The 21,114-nt window shown below is 41.4% G+C and overlaps 1 protein-coding gene across 1 annotated transcript; it reads right to left on the bottom strand.

The window, feature by feature from the left end:
* Positions 1-1,180: 1,180 nt before the first annotated feature.
* On the bottom strand, positions 1,181-20,652 carry SLC15A1 (solute carrier family 15 (oligopeptide transporter), member 1). Its single transcript, XM_010006346.1, has 21 exons — positions 20,544-20,652; positions 20,311-20,452; positions 18,747-18,866; positions 18,474-18,573; positions 18,139-18,229; positions 16,205-16,288; positions 14,965-15,047; positions 13,178-13,264; positions 12,077-12,166; positions 9,519-9,563; positions 9,381-9,413; positions 9,130-9,218; positions 7,866-7,947; positions 7,204-7,329; positions 5,650-5,799; positions 5,194-5,243; positions 4,500-4,607; positions 4,266-4,362; positions 3,665-3,811; positions 2,714-2,821; positions 1,181-1,369 (listed from the first exon to the last, which is right to left on the bottom strand). Exons 1-21 carry the CDS (start codon positions 20,650-20,652, stop codon positions 1,181-1,183), a joined length of 2,130 nt encoding a protein of 709 aa, XP_010004648.1.
* Between the last annotated feature and the right edge of the window lie 462 nt (positions 20,653-21,114).

The raw sequence follows: 21,114 nt of genomic DNA, 5'->3' as shown, positions 1-21,114 counted from the left end.
AGTGGCTCTATTCTCTGATACATGGAGGTTTAAGGGCCAGCAGCTAGGACTAGGAACCAGGGGTGCCAGGACCCATGCACCTGCATTGCACATTGATTGAATATCTATGCCTGTATGGTCATTTGCTGTAAATCAGGGTAAGAGCAGTGGAAACCAGGTACCAAAGCATCTTCAAGTCTGGCCAAGGACTAGGAAGTACAAGCCAGCTCCTGCAGCAAGTGTAGGATGTGGATCCAAATACAGGAATTCAGGCAACTGGCTCTCTGTAACATGGCCCACAGGGTTAGAGAATCCTGTGAAGAACCAAACTTTAGGGTTTCCTACTATAGATGTGATGGTTGTTACAGGTATATTAAGACAGAGAAGACTGACACTGGTCTACTTAGTTTCAAGCACTGGATCACACATGAAGCAGCAGCAGAGAGGTGGTACCAAGTTTTGTTAACATGCAACTAAGTCATACACTTACCTTGCTCCCATTAGTTTGTTACAACACAAGTTTTATTGCTGTTGCTTATTTCAAATGTCATTCACCCTTGTCTGTTTACCTGAGTGGGCATCTCATTCATATCCTTAATTTAAAACATAACAGAAGTTAAATGGGTAGTTAACAGGCACACAAAACATTCTATTATGGCAGAAGTCCAGGTTACTGTCATGTGGAGCAAAGACAGCACTTTAAGCTGAACAATGCCAGAGTTTTGCTCCCATGATCCTTAAGGAAATACAAAAGGAATTTAAGGCACATGTGACCTGCTCCTTTCAAGTAACAGTGAGGCTAGAGGGGTCATGCAGACAGCTCGGTTTCAATTACTATTTCTTGGCAATACTCGTTTCTTTCATGATATAAAATTGAAATGCAGTATAAAAATACATCTTTCCACAGGGTCTAATAGTGCCAAGTGCAATTTCAATATTTCAAAGCTTTCATAGGTAAGCTTGAGGTACATTAACAGTGCAAATTCTGCTGGAGTTTCTTCAAGATACCATGTTCAGTACAAGAAAAACTGATCTTTTCCTCTTGCTTCCCAAGAGAGGCTGCATTTTAAGTTAAACCAGTTTTTCTTAACCTCTCCCATTCGGCATTTCATCCAGACATGTTACTGATGTCCTGATTCTTCTTACTGCAGGGGTAGTTAATGTGATACCATAATTTACAAACACTCCTTGATTACACATTTTACAAGTGAGAGTCAGCTTCAACTTGCTTTTCATTGAAGTCTTCATTCTTTTTTGCTTGCTTCTTTTCTTCCTCATCAAGTTGGGCTTCAATCTCATTTGGATCAACATAGGTATAAAAATAAGCCATGATAGCAAAAATGATGCAAACTGCCAACAGCAAGGCAGCAAACAGAACATATTCTGCCCACTGTAAATAAATAAGAAGTATAATTTATCCATCAATAGTTATTCCTCAAAAGAATTACACCTTCTTACTGTTTGTAAGGGATTAAGTTAATTCAGAATGTGAAACTAAGCACATATAACAAGTACCATATGTCTTCAAGGATGAAGTATTAGATGTTTATGATAAATATTAAAGCAACTCAGAATTTACTCCCTTCCAACAGTTCTGACTTCAACGAAGAGACAAAAGTTCTATGAATGCTAGAAAGTTCTACAATATCCTCTTTCTGGAGGCATGAAAATGAAGTGAAAGCCTGAGAAGGAAACTCAGCATCTCCTTTTGGTCAGGTAATTTCATTTTTAACCAGGCTGGTAGTGAACCAGTTTTCACTTATGTCAGCAGTAAAGTTTCTACTGACCAGAAACAAGGGCAGAGATCAAGCCCAGAAACTTTGGTTTCAAAGTGCTATGTCCACTTGAAAAGCCTGTTTCATGCTTTTTCTGGTTAATTTAGCTGAAACTGAGTCTGCCAGACCCATTTCCAAGACAGGTTTCCCCTCTCTGTTATCCTTTTTGATTCATTAGGGAGTGCCACAAACGGTCTGAGAAAATGCCAAGTGCTTTTTACCAGGAGAACCACAGCTCTCATGCTCCAAGAAGTGAGATTTGAAACAAATGGAGCCAGAAGAAGTGTTGTGGCAAGACTGAGGTATGCAGATGAAGGTTCATTAGCAGTGAACAGAATTTTTGTAGCTTTTAATCCCATTACTCTAGAATTTCAGCTCAGGAGTTCAACAGCATTTCCACACCATGAGAAGCAATTTATTATAGAGATGCTAGAAACTGCTGCTTGCAAGAGAAGGAGCCTGACAGAGCCAGAGATAGGAATGGCAAAATACAGGTAAGAGGTAGAAACCTTTGTTGAAGGAGTATTTGTTAGAATCCTAGAATGGTTTGGCTTGGAAAGGACCTTAAAAATAATCTAGTTCCAACTCCCTTGCCATAGAACCTTCCACTAGACCAGGCTGCTCAAGGGCTCAGAGTTGTTTAATTTTGGGGGGAAAAAAAGACCAAGAGGAACTTTAGAAGTGTCTAGAAGACAAGTTTTAATCCAGTTAGCTTAAAAAGATTCATAACTCTGTTACTTGTGTACTCTAAAGAGATTCAGTCAAGCACTAGTTCTACAACTGACTGCTATACTCTTGTAGGCAACAGTAACCTCCTACATTCCAATTATAAATGCAAATCCACCATAAAGCTGGTGTTCAAAAGTTGTGGTTGAGGATTATCTACCCTCACTCCCCCCTGTATTCAAGCTGCTTTCTCTTCCTGTACCACAAAGGCACCTGACTGCTGATGTGCTTACCTGCTCACTGATTTCTGATGCTTCAGCCACAATGAGGACAATTATGTTACCAACAGCCACGGTCAGCAGCCATCCTGCCTGCAGCACTGCCTTCATGTTAGACGGGGCCTAGAGAAGTAAAGGCACTTCAGCTTTAGTCAGACACTGCTACCACTTATTTTCTGATGCTTACCACATTCTTTACATTATAACAAACACTAGTTGTCTGGGGACTTCTTGGTTTGGTTGGCGTTTGTGTTGTGGTTTTTGTTTTAATTTAAAATGTATATAGAGAACTAAACAGACCTGAGAAGGCTTTGAGGGGCAAGAGGTTGATAATACTGACTGTAACACCTTTTACTTTGTACACATTGAGTAACTAACAGGCACATTTTGCATCTGACTCAGTTGCACGTGGCACACATTAAATTAAGAAACCGAGTGCATCAGAGCCCAGCAAGGCACATCTTAGGGTGTTCCCATTGCTGCAGATTATGGACTCAGAATTAAGGGAATAAATACACACAGCTGATAATACAAACGAGAGCTGGAAGACAAAGGAATTAAAAGTATATAATCAAACTGCCACTAAATATTCTATGGAAGGAATTGGTGTGGGGATAACGTGTCAGTACTTGTTCAGTTTGAGTGCTCTCCTGTTTGGTTTTGCAGCAGCAGTGCAGTTCCACTTATTTTCAATGGAAAGTCACACATGGGAAGGAGATATAAATATTGATGGTTGAGTCTGCAAATTATGTAATTCAGAAGAGCTTAATGGGAAACAGTGAGTGCAAGTGAAACAAAGCCAGCTTGCACCAGCCTGTAGTCCTGCTAGTGAGCTCTGAAGGACATAACTGTCCAAAGCAGTAGTATGAAAGCACCAGTTTTGTTTGTAAAAACAATAGATCACAGAAGATCTTAATTTGTACCAGGATTCCTAACACAAGGAGAGCTCTGAAGGTAAAAACCTACCTGTGAATATGAAAACTCAAGCCCAGTGACAGAGAAGACTACTTCTGCACACGTAAGAATAAAATACTGAGGAATCTGCCAAGCCATATGGACTGTATTGGGTGGGATATCTTGAGAATATTCTACAGTAAGAGTTTCTGCAGTACACTGGAAATTAAAATGGCACATTAGGAACAGTGATAAAGAAAGAGTCTTGTACACTAAGCACTCTAAGCAGTTCTGTATCATCTCCACAGTTATATATGTACACACAGTTCTGGGTAAATAAGAAATACTGTATATGAAGCACTGCATACCTAGTTATAAAGCAGTAGTTATTTTATAGCAGATGCCATGCAAATTCTCAGTGTCTAACAGGCTAAAGTTTTAAGGCCATTAATGATGAACATAAAATTCTTGCATTATGCCATAATCATACATACCCATCATTATTTTTATAGTTAACCATGTTTTTATGTTCTGTTTAACATACCAGAGTTTTATCATATATATGACTAAGGACAAGAGTGATAATTCTACAAGAGGGTTTTTTTTAATTAAAAGAAAATGTTGCCATGAAAATAAATTCTGTTTTGTCTGTTCAAAAGCACTGGCAACTTACCTCATTAATTACAATAGTATAGGCACTGCCAAATCCAAATGCCTGTGCAGGAGCTGAACAAGTAACTGAATTTCTAGTGGCTGTAATTGTATCTTTTCTGAAAAAGAAAAAACACAGCTCAGACCACAGGTATAGACAATCATGTGTATCATAAAAATGAGAGAGATCTATGCCCTTTTCCCAGGGTCAAGCATGTTTTTAAGTGGCTTGATTAGGGTAAGGGAAAATGCTTACCTTCCTCCTGCAAAGGTGGTATAATTAGTGTTAGAAAGAGACATCAGTTCTCCAAAAGAAGTGTCACCCATAGTGACGTTGATAGGATCAGGCAAATTGTTTATGAACCTTAAAAATGCAACAATGTTGAAACACTAAATAATGTGTAAGTCAAAGAAGGCAGGCTTTACTTTTAATTAGATCCTGGCAGCACAGTAACCCCTTCCATTTCTGCCCATCAACATTTTTGAAAGAACTCTAAGTCTCTGGAAGCGTGGCTCATGCGAAAAGCAATCTAGACCCACACCAGCCCCCTGTTTGCTTAGGAGGATGGCAAAAGCAAGCCTCTGCTACAACCAGTAACAAATGCATCTGCAAATAGAAGATGGAGAAGAAAAGCAGGGGAGTGGTATGATACTTGTGACCCAAGATGAAAAAGGAGGTATAGACACGCAACCTGTGCCACTTGTCTCCAAATGTCTAGACAGTGAAGCAAAGTATACACTTCCAATTTCAACTAAGTTATACCCAAAGTAGATATGCAAGACAACTTGAATGGATCATGCCCCAGAAGTCCCTACAACCCTCAACCATTGAGTGAAGTGCCCAGCAAGTGCCAAGCTCCCACAGCATAGAAAATTATGGTAAGCAATGAGAACCCACCCAAGAGGCAGATTGAAGAGACAGCCAAAATTTAGGAGCAAACAAACTCTACCTGATGAGATTCTTTCCTTGTTCTGGTTTTGAGGTGACATTGTCAAACAGCTGATGGAAGAAACAATTATTAAGATACTTTGCTGGCAACAGTGAACAACTTAAATGTGCGCTATTACATAGCAGTGAGAATTCACAGAGATTTCAGAGCAAGGCTCCAGATTTCCCTGTCAGGATCCTACTAGAAAACACTGTATGACCACACATTTAAGTCTTGGTGAAAGGGTAACCATCAAATTAAACACTAAATTGATAACTTTTTTACTTTGGGGTTTTTTTTTAAACAACATCTTGTCCTGCTCTCTACAGCTCAACAGTCTCACTAGTGCAGCAGAGAGGAGACAGAAAATACCACAAAGGGAAAAGCTTCCCAGACAGAGTTTGTCCTCTCAGCTTCACACACCATGTAGATGCTGCTAAGACATGAATGTACATCTTGGGAATTAAGCAGACTTACCCATTCAGCAACAAGGTCAGTCTCAGTTTTTTTAACTTCAAGAGTGTGACGGTTTCCCTTTGCAAAGCTAAAAACTGCTTCTGTTGTTTGACCTCCAGAAGTTACGTTTACTGATTTCAGCTGAGAGTACTCAAATGTCATGTAGTCAGTCTACAAAGACAAACAAATTGCCATGAACTTCCATGCAACTGCATGTTTGTCTACACCTTTGAGGGAGTGTTAAGGACTTTGGGGCGAAGGGGGATGTGTCAGAAGTTTACACGTGTGCTACTTCTGAAGTGCCAGAGTTCATGAGCATCTCCTAACTTTCAATTCTGTTTGGTTTTCCACATCAAGCACTAATTTCATTTTATCACTGTTTTTTATCCATTTCTTTTGTTACACAAGCTTCAAAGCAACAGGACCTTCCCACAAGCATTATGGAATAGCTGTTAAATTTTCCTGTGTATTTCTTGCTCCAGATAAACCAGGCTTACCACCTCCACTACCAAGTAAAATAATGTTAAGATACCGAGGCAGCACCAGCATAAATTAAGATACAGCCTATTCCAAATAGTAACATCTCTTAAGAAATGCAAATGCAAGCTGCATATTTCTGCTTTTAGCATAAAAGAAGTTACTATTAGCAGGATATGTTTTAAATATTCTAAATACATTTCTCATCAACAGAAAAATAGTTAAGCATCAATAAACACATTAATGTAGAACTAACAAAACCCTTGTTTTATATGACTATGTTTTTTATAATCCAAAACATCTGGATTATAAAATGTCTATAGTAAGGAGTGGAGCATTTTACACTGTTCATTTTCAGGTATGCACCATGCTTATACCAATTCCACGTCAGCATACAATTTGAGTGCCCATATCTTCTCCTCACAGCTCAGGTTCCGTGTGAGGCAAATGGAGGGGGATGGAATAGTTTCTCCTCTTACATGGAAGCAGGAGTGCAGGCTATTAAAGAACACACTTCCTAACTTAATTAAAATTATTTAAAATGTCCATCAGCTCCACCACATTTAGCTGTCAATAGGGCTATCAAGGTTGTACAGTAACAGAAAAAGTTATTAGGCAGCAAAATCTGAAGCTTTATATATGTAACAGTGTAGCCTCAGAAAGAGCTCCTTGTTATAAAGTAAGTGATCCCTTGCAGTAAGAGTGAGTGACTTACTACAGCTGTATGGACTTTTACTGAAGGAAGGAGTGTTCTTGCTGTTAAGAAATGACACCTTTTTAGCAAGAGTGAAGTTTACATTTAGTTCAAAGTCACTACTAAGTTTCTTACACTTGCTTGAAAAATACGCTTGCCAATATAAACTAGTGCTACTTTGAATATTGAAATAGTTGCCATTTCTTTGTTCACTGTTTTTTCAGCAACAATTCATTTCACAATACAAAAAATAAAACAAATAAATAAAATATTTAAAATTGCTAAAGAAAAAAAGCCCTAGAAATGATAAATTTTGAACCATTAGTTAAGGACCAGTTTAATGTACTCCATTAGCTTTTTAATTTATTTTTCTTACTTGCTGATCTCCAGATCTCCTTACTTACCCACTTCATAGGTTGTACTGTCACATTCTCAAGTTGAGATCCAAACTGAACTGTTGCACTATGAGCACCTAGATTTATTATTTTGATTTGGGATTGGCTACCTGCAGGGAAGACTGGAATAGTTTTCTGTAAGGAAAGAAAATGCGAAATCAATTCCCTATCATAAGTCACATGGAAAAAGTACTAAAATTATGGTGATCTCAATTATCTCATGAGGAAGAACAGCATTTGCCTGAGGGATGCAACTTCAACAATGGGTTTTATTACTAGTCTCACAAGCTGCCTTACTGCAGGAAAGGAGTCTTTCACCCACAATGCCTCTATGGCCAGATGTGACTTCTCTTTGATCACGTCCTGCATCATGCTGCCACTACCAAGCCCACACTGCAGTTCACGGAATGGGCTTTTCCCACATCCTATGGCTACCTGGCCATAGTGTCTTTGTACCATGTTCTGACTTGTTCTCCCCTGCTGCTGAATTGGGCAGAAATGTATTGGCACTGACCAGTGTGATAGACTATTGAAAATGAACTATCACAATATTCTTTATTATTTTCCCTCCCTCTGCTTCTCTGCTCTGTTCCAATTTTCCCCCTAAACACGCTTTGTTCTGTACTACCATCTAAAAACAACAGTAAATACTTGCATGTGGCTGAACTTACATCTATCTGCACTTGCACAAGGGCAGCAGCAACAAAAGCCATAGACGCAAGGAACATGCCCACAGTCATCTTCCTCAGGGGCCTAGTAAAACAACAAAACACATCTGTGAGTTTCAAGACAAACATTAATTCAAAGTTTCAGCTGTTGGTTGGTTTCTTTCCATGGTGGGAAACTCAAATGGCCACAACTAAAATGTTATCTCCATTTGAAGGGCTGATGTTGTTAGAGAAGGTATCCTGCTAAGCTGAGTGCCTCAATTCATAGTTACACTATTGGGAAATAAATCTTTCCTGTAGCATCTTAATAATCTGTTACTCTGCATTGTGCTGGGCTCAGACATTGGCTGAACATGATGATTAGGTTTCTAGAAAAGTCTGATCTGCAGGAAGAAATAACACGCCAATGCAGTATGGTTTGAAACAGGGCATTAAAACAATGAAGGCAACACCTTGTGCCTATATTGCAATGTTTAAACCAAATTAATATCAAACAATAAAAAGTCTGGGAAATATGTTGAATTAGGAGACACCTATTGACATTCAGGTAAGCTGTAATGGTAAACTTAAGGCAGATATTTTGTTTATGGCATTGTTTCTCAGATGCAGAGTGTCCATCAGTGAATAACCATGTTTCCAGGACAGCACATTCCCTCTGTTTTTGATAACTAGATGGAAAAACAGAATTGCATCTTAGCCCTACAAAAACTGTTTTAAGAATGGTATTTTCTTCTGCCTCTCCATCTTGCAAGTGCTAGCTACTTCATTACCAACATTACAAATAATGTGAAATGCTCTCTGAAGCTACACCCAGAAGTCCTCAGTGAGCCAAAGTCCTCCCTGGGACCAAAGAGGAAACACATCTCCTCTCAGGCAGTTTTAAGCCCAAAACATGACACATACTAAGGATGTATGTTGTATTTCTACTTCTTATACTTCAGGAGGTAGAGGGAGTAGACAAGAGAGTAGTGGAAACCAGTAAACATAATCTCTCCTGCAATTAAAATATTTTTTCCTTAACTGGAAAATATTGTTACTTTATTATTTGATTGTTACTTTACTATTAGATCCTCTTCCTCTAGTCTGTGGTGACTCTACATACCTCTTGCAGTATTTTATGAGGTTTTTAATTTTAATTTCTTTAAAATATTAACCCCATTTTAAATACACTACTATTTTCTCCTTAGCTGAACACTTTCCCTTATTACATTAGGAATGGAAGAGCCTCATGAGCCCCTGTTAAAGTCAGATAAGTACATCAACTTACGTAAAATTGATCCTACATTTCCTGATTAAAGGATAAATCACAGCATCTACAACTGGGACCATTATAATGATCAGGATCGGATTCACAGTCTGTTAAAGATGAACATAAGGGGAAAAAAATTATTTCAAAGTTGTATTTTTAAGACAGACAATTTATATACATATACAACACACATGCATATACACACACACATACAAATAAATACTATCTCTAGGAAGCACTTAAAATTGGCAGAGAGAAGATTACTGTACCTGCATTTGGTCTGGCTGAATACGAATAGTTCCCTGGTGAAGAAACAACAAACAGATTTTCATATTATGACAACAAATAAAACTGATATGAAAGTAAGTGTTGATTAAGGGAAAAAAAGGCAATAAAAAGTAACCTACAAAATTCCCATCCATTGTTGTGGCTTGCAGTGTCCATCTTGACCCCTTAACAAAAGAAGAAAAAGTTAAATGCCACCATAAATAAATTTTCCAAAGTTCCTCTTGAATTGTTTTCATAAGTAAAGTGTTGGGAAAGACACAATAAAAAATAAAGCTAGCTTGCTACAGGAGTATTCTTACTCTGTAATGTAAACATTTGAACAGAGTGATCCTCATGGCCCATTTCACTTTATTTACTAGCTTTGTGAGATAGAGTGGAAAATACCTTAGATGCAGAGATTAGCCAGAGAGATGCCAAGTACAAGCTGTGCACAGAAACCACGGGGCACCTTTGTGCCACCTGCCTGAGCCCAGACACCACACACCATGGACATGCCTGTCCTTCCCTCCTGCAGCCCAGCAGTGAGCAGCCAGGCTGGGGCTGGGCCTGCCTGGAGCCCTCTACCCAGATAAGCTGCTGACTACCAGGTCAAGAGGATGGGTCAATAGTAGGACAAGGAGTAATGGTTTTAAGCTAGAGAAGGGGAGATTTAGGTTGGACATTTGGAAGTTCTTCAATATGAGGGTGCTGGATCCCTGGAATGGGTTGCTTAGGGAGCTGATGGAGGACCCATTCCTGGAGACATTCAAAATCAGGCTTGATGGGGCTCTGAGCAATCTGTTCTAGTGTGAGATGCCCCCGTTTATTGTAGGGAGGTTGGACTAGATGGTCTTTTAGAGGTGCCTTCCAGCCCAAGACGTTCTATGGTTCTATGAGGGGCTGACTTTCAGCCTGAGCCCAGGATGAGACATAAATGTGCATCCAAGGGGCAATGGGTGCAAAGTGGAGCATAGGAGTTCCACACAAGTGTGAGGAAAAACTTCTTCACTGTGAGAGCGACAGAGCACTGGAACATGCTGCCCAGAGAGGTTGTGGAGTCTCCTTCTCTGGGGACATTCAAAACCCACATGGACACGTTCCTGTGTGATGTGCTCTGGGTGATCCTGCTCTGGCAGGGGGGTTGGACTGGATGATCTTTTGAGGTTCCTTCCAACCCCCAAGATTCTGTGATTCTGTGAAAGCTGTCTTAGAGATGTGTTTTTACTCATGTAATGAGCATTTAGTTCTGAATTCCACAGCAGGGTTGCCTGTTTGCAACAGGTCATTCTGATAGTCAGAGCTCACTGGTATTAGACTAAAGCAGCATGATCTGGGCACTGTATACATGGTTTCCTACATTCTGCCTTGGATTAAGCTTTTCAGTTTTCAGTTCTCTCAGATACCCTCATAAATTTATACTTCACTATGAAAGCCTGCTTCCATGAGTCCTGAGCACTCAGTCCATCAAGTGAAGAGGAATTACACTTCTGCTTGAAGGCCTGAGGTATCTCTAACAGCTTTGAGTGACTGAGCAAACTGGCATCTCCAGGTCATTTCAGCCCTGATTCTCCAGAGCATTTACACTAGGACCCTAAACTTCATCTTATAGCTGACAGTGGAAGAAGGGTGAGAACTAAGACAGCCTTAAATTACTGTTTCATTTCTATGAGGGGCTGACTTTCAGCCTGAGCCCAGGATGAGACATAAATGTGCATCCAAGGGGCAATGGGTGCAAAGTGGAGCATAGGAGTTCCACACAAGTGTGAGGAAAAACTTCTTCACTGTGAGAGCGACAGAGCACTGGAACAGGCTGCCCAGAGAGGTTTTGGAGTCTCCTTCTCTGGGGACATTCAAAACCCACATGGACACGTTCCTGTGTGATGTGCTCTGGGTGATCCTGCTCTGGCAGGGGGGTTGGACTGGATGATCTTTTGAGGTTCCTTCCAACCCCCAAGATTCTGTGATTCTGTGAAAGCTGTCTTAGAGATGTGTTTTTACTCATGTAATGAGCATTTAGTTCTGAATTCCACAGCAGGGTTGCCTGTTTGCAACAGGTCATTCTGATAGTCAGAGCTCACTGGTATTAGACTAAAGCAGCATGATCTGGGCACTATATACATGGTTTCCTACATTCTGCCTTGGATTAAGCTTTTCAGTTTTCAGTTCTCTCAGATACCCTCATAAATTTATACTTCACTATGAAAGCCTGCTTCCATGAGTCCTGAGCACTCAGTCCATCAAGTGAAGAGGAATTACACTTCTGCTTGAAGGCCTGAGGTATCTCTAACAGCTTTGAGTGACTGAGCAAACTGGCATCTCCAGGTCATTTCAGCCCTGATTCTCCAGAGCATTTACACTAGGACCCTAAACTTCATCTTATAGCTGACAGTGGAAGAAGGGTGAGAACTAAGACAGCCTTAAATTACTGTTTCATCCTCTGGGTCCTGGCTGATATAAGATCTGGACAGGCCTGAGTTACTGATACAGTCCTGAGCACATCCAGATAAGCTGACTTGCCCCTGGGTGCAGAACATCCCATACTAACATGACTCAGTAACTACCCCTCTGCATTAGAACCAGGTTAAAACATTTGCAAAGAATTATCTTCCACCCTCCCATAGGCACCTCTGGTGACCTCAGACTATGTAGAGTGACATGTTACAGCTCTAGTTACCAAGCCAAACAATTTCTACTTTACCTGCTGGTCAAAGAGTGCCCAGAACATGGGAAGGGGGATGTAAAGGAAAAGTACTTTCAACACCATCTTAGTCTGAGTAATCAGTCGTTTCTGCAGCAAATGAGAATTACACAGGAGGAATTGGTCAAAAAAAAGAAGAAAGAAATAAAAAAAATAAAAAAGAGACAGTCGCAGACATTCACGACACAGTAATGGGTAAAGAGACAACACGTAATATTTACCCATGTTCTAAAGTTTGGAGGTTGCAGGTACTTCTGCAGATTTCTGTTAAAAAGCAGGTCTGCCAGTGAGTGTGGGAAGGGCTGCTGGTTAAAGGTGACACTGATACAGGACAGACCTGTGCCCCTTGGCACGTGTACTGTGCTCCCTGCTTTGTTTTTCTAGGAAGGGGGCATTTGAACGACCTGTGACTGGGGAGTGCATTTCACACAGGGAAAATGCATATAGGCACAAGGAAAACAAAAGGGATACACTAAGGCTTGTGCTGCCATTGACATCAGAGCGCAGAGGCATAGGATGTGGTTGGGGACTGGGAGACACAATGCTTTGAGAGTCATGGTAAGGAGCTTGTACTGAGGCCAGGAGGATGCAGTGTTCATCCCCTTAAGCTGAGATTCCTAAGCATAATTCTCCAGTTTGATTCCATGACAAGTGTTATGGCCCTGTGTATTACCCATGACAGCCAACCCCATGCCCATTTTCCCCTCCTACAGTCATTGCACCAGGATACTTGTGCTTGAAGCCAGTTTACCAAGAGAAACAAAAAGGTGACAAGAAAAATGCTTGCTGATTAACTAACTCAAAAACCAAAAGGTGCTCATATTTGTTTGATAAGGAAAATGGTCTCTTCTTCATCTCCCTTGAATTTCCCTGGGAAGCATACGATCCCACAAAGCATCAAGGGACACAGCTCTGCTTTCTCCCACAGGAGCTGGGGAGAATCCCAGGGGAGCACTGAGGCTTGGCCAGAGCATTATCTTCTAAATGATTGAGAGGCCCAAATCCATCTGTCCAGCACATGAGGCAATGGAACAGAGCAGACAGAAGGGAGGCTGAGGGTCAGAGGATCTGATGGCACAGGAGTGCCCAGGCAGCACTTACATCATACTTCTCACTCGCCCAGTCTAACCAGTGTTCTCTCTTAGGGAACACCTTGCTGCGATGCCGAAACCGGTTTTTGATGGCAAACTGAGGAGAGAAACAGTTTTGTTTAATGGCAATTATAAATACTTGCACAGTATTTGTAAATGCTACAGGCTGTTTTGTCATTAAAAATCACACTCCTGCTTCCTAGTGCTAAAGGTGACTTACTTCTGTTAACTGCTCAGGGCATCTAAGGGAATATGGCATTTAAGGCCTCACACTGCATATCCAGCAGAGCATGCACCTGGGATTAGACAAACCAAACAGCTCAGAGAGGTCTCTCTCAGTGTGGGTTCCTGGTAGGATCTTGAAGACCTGCCTACTTCAGACCAACTTACATACAACAATAAGCAGAAGAATGTTTTCAGAGCTGAATGGCTGTCAGTGTATTTCACTATGAGAAGCTGCATCCTTGTCCTGGTTTAAATATTAAAGGTGAATCCCAAACACCAGAGAACAGAATTGTTCTCTATTACCGACACCCCCCACCCCCCCCCACCCTCCCAAGGGAAGAGAGACTTACACTTTGGAAATTGAAACTAGAAACAAATTTACTGTAACACAGGATAAAGGGGTAAAACATGGGGGAAGAACAGGTAAGTATCTATACACAAAATCAATCTCAAGGATGGCAGGGATATGGGAAAAGCAGGGCTGCTCCAGGGAGAGGTCCACGGCTCCTCCCAGCACCCGATGCAGTTGGATTCTGGAGCGAGCACGTGGGAAGCCAAAGGAACCAGCAGCAGCCCCAGCAGGGAGAAAGGAGCAGGTAGGGAGAAGGGCCTGGTTTCCAGCTCTCCTGGCTTTTATAGATTGTGACAGGAAGCGGGCGGGAATACTGACCCTTCCAGTCTGTCAGGGTCCTAAGGACCCTATATATGTGCCAGGGTCTCCCAAACCATAACAATCCTGTAGATATTCCTCATACTGAATATGCACAAGTCCTGAAGAACTCTTGAGACTTTCTGCATGGAAAGCACGCAGAGCTGACTATGCACAAGTCCTGAAGAACTCTTGAGACTTCCTGCTCAGCAGAGCTGAGCTGGGCCTTGGTGGCAGTGCCCGAAGCAATGGCCAAAGTCACCTACAGAGATTTGGGCTTGGCAGCTCTTACCATACAAGCAACGGTCTGAGCTACAACAAGCTAGCAGATCTGCATGGAGAATGAAAAAGGCCTTAAATGAAAAAAAAAAATCCCCTGATCTCAAAATTGAGGCACTGCAAAGTTGAGACATGCAGTGCTATTGATGCAGATTTAGCTGCCTTGCTTGCAGGCTTGTGCTAAAACCATAACACTCCCAGACCTCCCTGACACACTGGGGAATCAATATACCTCTGCATTGTAAATAACATTCTTTCAATAAGCAATAATTTTTTGCTGATAAGATGTACTAGTAGCTCTGCTCTTGACTCAGGTCAAGGCACCTGTGTTTCTCTTACTACAGGGCTGCAATAAAGCGTACAAACGAGGAAGGAATGATTCCCAGAAGTCATGATGAATTTTTACACATCACTGATATCTTACTTTGTTTCCTCTGTGTATAAAGTCACATACAAACCAAGATATAGATAAATAAAAAGGCAGTCTAAATTTGGAGGTGTCAGTAAGAAGCCTTCCTTAAGGAAAAAAAGTAAAACACTTCAGAAGCTTTCCTTGCATTATGACAGATTTCTGGCCTAGGCAACTTGACTGAACAGTCTTAAAAACTGCTGCCAGGGTTTTTGGCAATATAAATAGTACTTACTCCAATACATTTGGAAACTTGAATCATTACATTGCCTTGAGGTTCAACTTTCTTGTACATTCCACTTCCAACTACGAACACAACTACAATAGGAAATAGAAAAAAATAATATATATATATATAAACAACTGAGGAGTAACTGAAAATAGTGGCAAGTAATTTGATATGAAGCTGTGACAGTCAAGCAGTGACATGGGGATGGCAATAAGCATCCTAAGGAGCAATGCAATTACCTGTTGGCACGTTATACAGTAAAAAACATTAATACCAGCAGATTGCTTTTATTTAAGAGAAAGGACTAAATTTTGAAACTCCTTGGTTAAGTCCTCAGTGGGGTGTTAGCTTAATTGGGGGATGGTCAAAACAAGGCCCACTCAGGCTCTTGGCCCTGGCTTGGCTGTGCCAGATCAAGCCAGCTTTAAGAGCTCCTCCTCAGGAGCCCAGGGTGCTGTAGCTCAGGTCACGCGAGGCCACGTGAGGCTCTGGCTGAGCCTCAGGACTCGCCAAAGTGCCCTAAGCTCCCACGCCCAGGCAGGCTCCCTTGCCTCAGCCTCCCACGAGTAGGGCAGGACGTGGGCAGAGCCCTGCAGGCACCATCCAGCCCAGCTGGGGTGCAGAGGCGAGATGGGTCACCCACCAACCCCAGCTGGAGGCCCAGCCTTGGTGGGCTCCCAGTCAGGTCCATGAAAGACCAGGACCACGAGGGATGACACTGTGGTACGTACGGAACCACCCCCCCAGTTTCTTGGCCTTCGTGCTGCAGCAGAAAGCCTTGGGGAGCTGGTGAAAATGCAGGTGCTTGAGAAATACTGACACACCAGTCTGGCATTTCTCCAGTGCACAGACAGTTGCCTCCTACAGTCTGCGATCTGAACCACAGAGAGTTTCCAAAAACTGGATTTTCTCAGAGTTCTCACCTGAGAACTACATTCGAAAGACCTTATTTATACACCCCAGTAGTCCAAGAAATACTGGCAGTAAAGTGTATAGTGTACAGAACTCTAGGGTGTATTTGTGCCTCTCTCTAGTCTCAGTTTCTTTTGTAAAAGTGAATGCTCCAGGTTAATTCCAAACACCACTCCTCCCCCCAAAAAAGAAGAGTTTAAGTAAAAAATGGCATAAAAAGATCAGATACTGGTAGAGGTTGATATCTGGAAATTTCTGTCACTTACTCATTATTCTGAGATCATTATAACCACGTGTATAACTGAAGCAGCAAGATGGAAATAGTTCCACTTACCCAGGGCAACTCCCATGAGGGCAGCAGGAACTCCGAAAGCCAGTGGGTAGCATTGCTGTTTGCTATGGATGCCACACTCCTGAGCTGAAGTACAAAGTAACATGAGAAAAAAAAGTTCCGGTCAGCCCTACCAGTGTTTTACACAGGGTTTCTCTTTGCACTCACTGTTAACTCGGGAAATAAAAAAATCTCTGCTGATGTTATTGACAGAACAGATGATCATTATCCAGCTTATATTTCATTACTGAAAAAAGAAATTATATAACCCAGAATAGTTTAGGTTGGAAGGGACCTCTGGACATGATCTAGTCCAACCCCTCCCTGCTCAAGCAGGGCCACTTGGAACTGCTTGTCCAGGACCATGTCCAGGTGGCTTTTGAGTATCTCCACGGATGGACAGCCTCCCTTGCCAACCTGTGCCAGGGCTCAGTCACCCTCACAGTGAAAGTGTATTTCCTGATGCTCAGAGCGAAACTCCTGTGTTCCAGTTTGTGCCCATTGCCTCTGGTCCTGTCACTGGGCACCACTGAGAAGACCCTGACTGTCTTCTTTGCATTCTCCCTTCAGGTATTTACATACACTGATGAGATACCCCTGAGCCTTCTCTTCTCCAGGTTGAGCAGTCCCAGTTCTCTCAGCCTCCCCTCATAGGAGATTTACATTTAATTTTACACTGAGAAGTGAAGAATCCTACTAGAATGATCAAATGCATGTTCTTAGTGAGAAAGGAACCAGATTACAAAAGTTTTAGGAGAAGTTGAAAAAATTCTCAAACCTATGCCCTCCCCCACAGCAGTAGTCAGAGGTTTGGCTCCATAATCTTCACACATACATCCTGAAACTATGCTCAGAGTGTGGACATAGCTACTAGCAGGGAAAAGTAAAAGACTAAACAAAATTATTACCTTTTTCACCATACTTTTTCTAACAGTAAAATTAGAGAGTCTGATTTGGAAAAATAATAAAATAAAATTTAAAATAGCCTTCAGCTTATTAATACCTTGATTTAATCTATTAGCCTTTTGGTTAAACCTTTACAGGACATGATGATTCCACTTTCCCCAGCTGAATTTGTGGTTTTTTTCAGGGTAGTTTTAATTCTGTAACAGCAAGGAAGTAAACCCTGTGTTGTGCCTCATGCATACCTCCTTCAATTTTAGGAAAAGATAGAGCAAAGTGCTCAAATGCTTCTATAGAGACTGTTTCAGTCAAGAAATCCAAAGGCTGGAATTTCAGCCCAGTGCTATAGGGTTATTGCAGAACTCATGAGCTGTTCTCTTTCTTTTGAGAAAAACAGCCTTCCTCAAACTCCTGCCAAGAACATCCATACAGCACCATCTGTGCAAGGTTGTCACAAAAATCCATATGCATATGAATCAGTGAATTGTTTGCTTTTTGTTTGGGATCATGCTATTCATTTCAAGCACAAGAGAAAATAACTTTCTCCTTTAACCATATGAAAAACATGTTTATCACATGGACACATGTATTCCCATGTGCATAGATGCCTCTGTATTTTGCACAGGCACACTTCAGGGTAGTTTCCACTTCCAGAACAGAGGGCTCTCCTCCCCTTCACAAGCAGTACAACTCTTTCTTGTGTGATGGTTTTAAAGGCACTGGAAGAGGTGCCACATTTAGTCCTGCGTGGAATTGAAGCCTGCGTTAGGCATACAAGTTGATGGCTTCAGCACATCTCTTCAGATCCAGTACTTCTGATCCTAAAGGCAATTCAGATCTCAAACTAGCTTGTTTTTGACCGTACTTCACCTGCAAGAAGTTGGATGACATCCATGAAAACTTGACAACTATTTGCCACAGAACTCCACAAGATGTCAAAGGGCAGACCATTGATTTAAATCTACCTGGACTGTAATCAAACATTCATCCTTTACTGATGTTTAACTATTTTATAAACAAATGCGTGGCCTTACCTCTGAAAATCGGGGTGATTATAGTAGACAGGAGACTTCCAGCATTAATAGACAAATAAAATATAGAGAAGAATCTCCTTCTTTGTTTTTCCTACAGTAAAAACAAAAAGATGTTAAGAAATGCTTAGGCATAACCACGTTTATCAGCCTAGTTTGAACAACCAGCAGCTCAGTTTGCACAGTTCAAGATGAAATAGTTATCTAGTTCCTTTTCCAGCTTCTTAGGAAACACTACAGTAATGCACATGTCTAAATATAGATATCCTTAGAGAATTAAAATAGTCAAACAACAGTAAGAGTATCTGTATGACTGAACATCAGAAGGATATTATTACCTGATCTTCTTCAAATTGATCTCCACCAAACGCTGACACACAAGGTTTGATCCCACCCGTACCAAGGGCAATGAGGATCAAGCCAGTCATGGACAGAGCGCTGGAACAAAGCAGGAAAGAGAAAAAGGGAGGAAAAAGGTATCACTTTCTTACTTAAAGTGTACACAAGAGACAGATTGCCAACACAGTTGAAATTGAAGTAGCATAAGTTTAAGGTATAACTTGTCCTACCCTTCGTCAACCTGAAAAGGGCCCATGCAGAAGGGAACTCACATATGCAGCGTTAGATTATCAGGAGAGCCATCCCGGTTGTAATCTGTCAGGTCGTTTATGGAGCTCACAGCTGTGACCGCCTGCCCAATCGCATAGACAATGGACAGGCAGACAATGGTTCTGGCAAAGAGAGATCCATTTTTACACATATTAACACAATTACATGTGTATATATACACACACAGATAAGGTAGACTTTTACTCATTTCAAAGACACTTAGTGAGGAAGCGTAATTAACAGATATGCCAGATTATGGATTTATCACAAGCTGCTGTAAAATTCCATCCACGTACCTCTGTCACAGCATTTCTATTCTGTTTATTGTAATATTTATTATTATTATTATTATTATTATTATTATTATTTATTTATTTATTTATTTCAGCTAGCCTTGTTTAATTAAGCAAGACAAGATGACAATCAGATTCTGCGGGTATCAGAGGAGAAGAGATTCAAGGTCTACAAAGCTTCATTTGTTAAAGTAGGTAAAACCCAAAATAAATTTTTAAAAAATGAAAAATCAAAATCATACCATCTGAACAGAAGTGCAAATATATTCAGGCTGCACTCTGCAAGATATCAAGCTACTTGCAATGAGTTTACACTGATGGGCTCCAAAGAGCACGCCTGGTCATGGTCACAGCCCTGCTCAACACAGCAGAAGATGGTGCAGACTGCAGCTGACTGACTGCACAGCCAGGTTCATCTCTAATCTCTGGGAGACCTTTGACAAGTCAGCTAACATTCCTGACTCATATCCCTCCATAAAATCTTTATTGTGCTTTTTTTCTGACAATGTAAACACTATTAGAATCACAACCTCAGGAAAGGAGAGCAAAATCAGGCTGTTGGAAATAATTCAGTAGCACTTCAAAGCACTTGACTCAGTGGTGCTTTTCTGAGCAACTGGCACGCAGGTAAAAACCCAGAATTCATCAATTAAAGAAAGAGTTGCAACTCAGAAAAGCCTCCCACTGAGCTGTCAAGTTGATACTGAAATTAATCATAGAATGGTTTGGGTTGGGAGGGTTCTTGAAAGATCATCTAGCTCCAACCCCCCTGCATGGCCAGGGACACCTCCCACTAGATCAGGTTGCCAAAAGCCCCATCCAACCTGGCCTTGAACACTTCCAGGGAAGAGGCAGCCACAGCTAGAAGTCCCAGTTAATACCAGATAACACAGTATTTCACCATTTCATTGGCCACCTGCAGTAGTTAGATTCAAACCAATGCACTTATAACCTTCAGTATCTATCTTCATAATCTAGTGAATGCTTTTCCTTAGTTCAGCTTACACTTTGGCCAGATGAGAGAAAAACACATTCATTGTGCCTGGAAAGCAAGTTACTACCTTTAGCTGATTAGCAGAACCATAACAAATGTTAACTCATAGTGCAGTTTCAAGAGCTAAATCAACTAAAAACTCAAGCTTTGGGGAAAAAAACCCGCACAAACAATTCTAGCATAGCCAGCTGTTCCAGACAGTTGCTTTAGGAGATGGTCTCAGTACCACTGAGCTCAGCCAAGCTTTCATAGTTTTTGGCTTTCTGAGGAAACACTCACTTAAACTTTCCCAGCCAAGAGTCTGCAATGAGCGCTCCGAGGATCGGTGTCAAGTAGCACAGAGCAAGGAATGTGTGGTAGATGGCTGTAGAGAAGTTGTTATCCCATTTCAGGAAATATTTGAAGTACAAAACAAGCACCGCTGTAGGAAGAACAGAACAATGGATTACAAACCAAAGTCAGGTTTGGGTAAATAATGGTAGGCACAAGGACACGCAGGACACAGGTCATACCTTTCATGCCATAGTAGGAGAACCGCTCACAGAACTCATTAATGATGATGAAGAAGATGCTCAAGGGGTATCCAAAGCAGTTCGGCTGAAGGAGAGAGACAGAGAGCATGAGCTCAAAGCTCTGCAACACAGACCAACATTGCTCACTGCAGCCTACAGCTTGAGCAAGCTCAATACAGACTCAGGGGAGTGGGTAGGTGCTCGGGGGTTAGGAGGCTGCATAAGCATCTGTGGAACAACACTGGGTTGCCTGAACCAAGAGTCCTCAGAGCTCTGCAGACTTCTCATCTGCCCTTTGTGAGAGATCTTTAGCAATGCTATATTTGACCTTCAAGTGTTGTGCTGTGCACATCTGAAGTCTTCAGCATCTAACCCTCAGAGCAATCTTGATTGGTATTAAAAAAAAAAATAAATGCAAACCCCAATATTTTCAAAAAACCCCAACCCAACAAAAAAAACCCTGCCCTGCCAAACGCCCACAGCACAACAAAATTAGAATCCTAAGGATATTGCTAAATACCTCCAGCTGAGACCGATAAATGTTTGAACATGTTATTCATTTATGAATACT

The sequence above is a fragment of the Chaetura pelagica genome, unplaced genomic scaffold (genome assembly GCF_000747805.2).
Source record: "Chaetura pelagica isolate M959 unplaced genomic scaffold, ChaPel_1.0 scaffold29, whole genome shotgun sequence".
Lineage (NCBI taxonomy): Eukaryota > Metazoa > Chordata > Aves > Apodiformes > Apodidae > Chaetura > Chaetura pelagica.
The sequence above is the reverse complement of the archived record's forward strand: the minus strand, read 5'-3'. Positions and strand labels throughout refer to the sequence as shown.

What these genes read in the sequence shown, in the direction of transcription:
- SLC15A1 (XM_010006346.1), bottom strand. Translation starts at nt 20,652, where the DNA reads ATGCTCTCTGTCTCTCTCCTTCAGCCGAACTGCTTTGGATACCCCTTG. An exon ending in CTCCTACTATGGCATGAAAG is followed by an intron (nt 20,453 to 20,543) that starts GTATGACCTGTG and finishes TTCTTCCTACAG; the next exon opens with CGGTGCTTGTTTTGTACTTC. An exon ending in TTGAGTTTTCATATTCACAG is followed by an intron (nt 2,822 to 3,664) that starts GTAGGTTTTTAC and finishes TTACTTCTCTAG; the next exon opens with GCCCCGTCTAACATGAAGGC.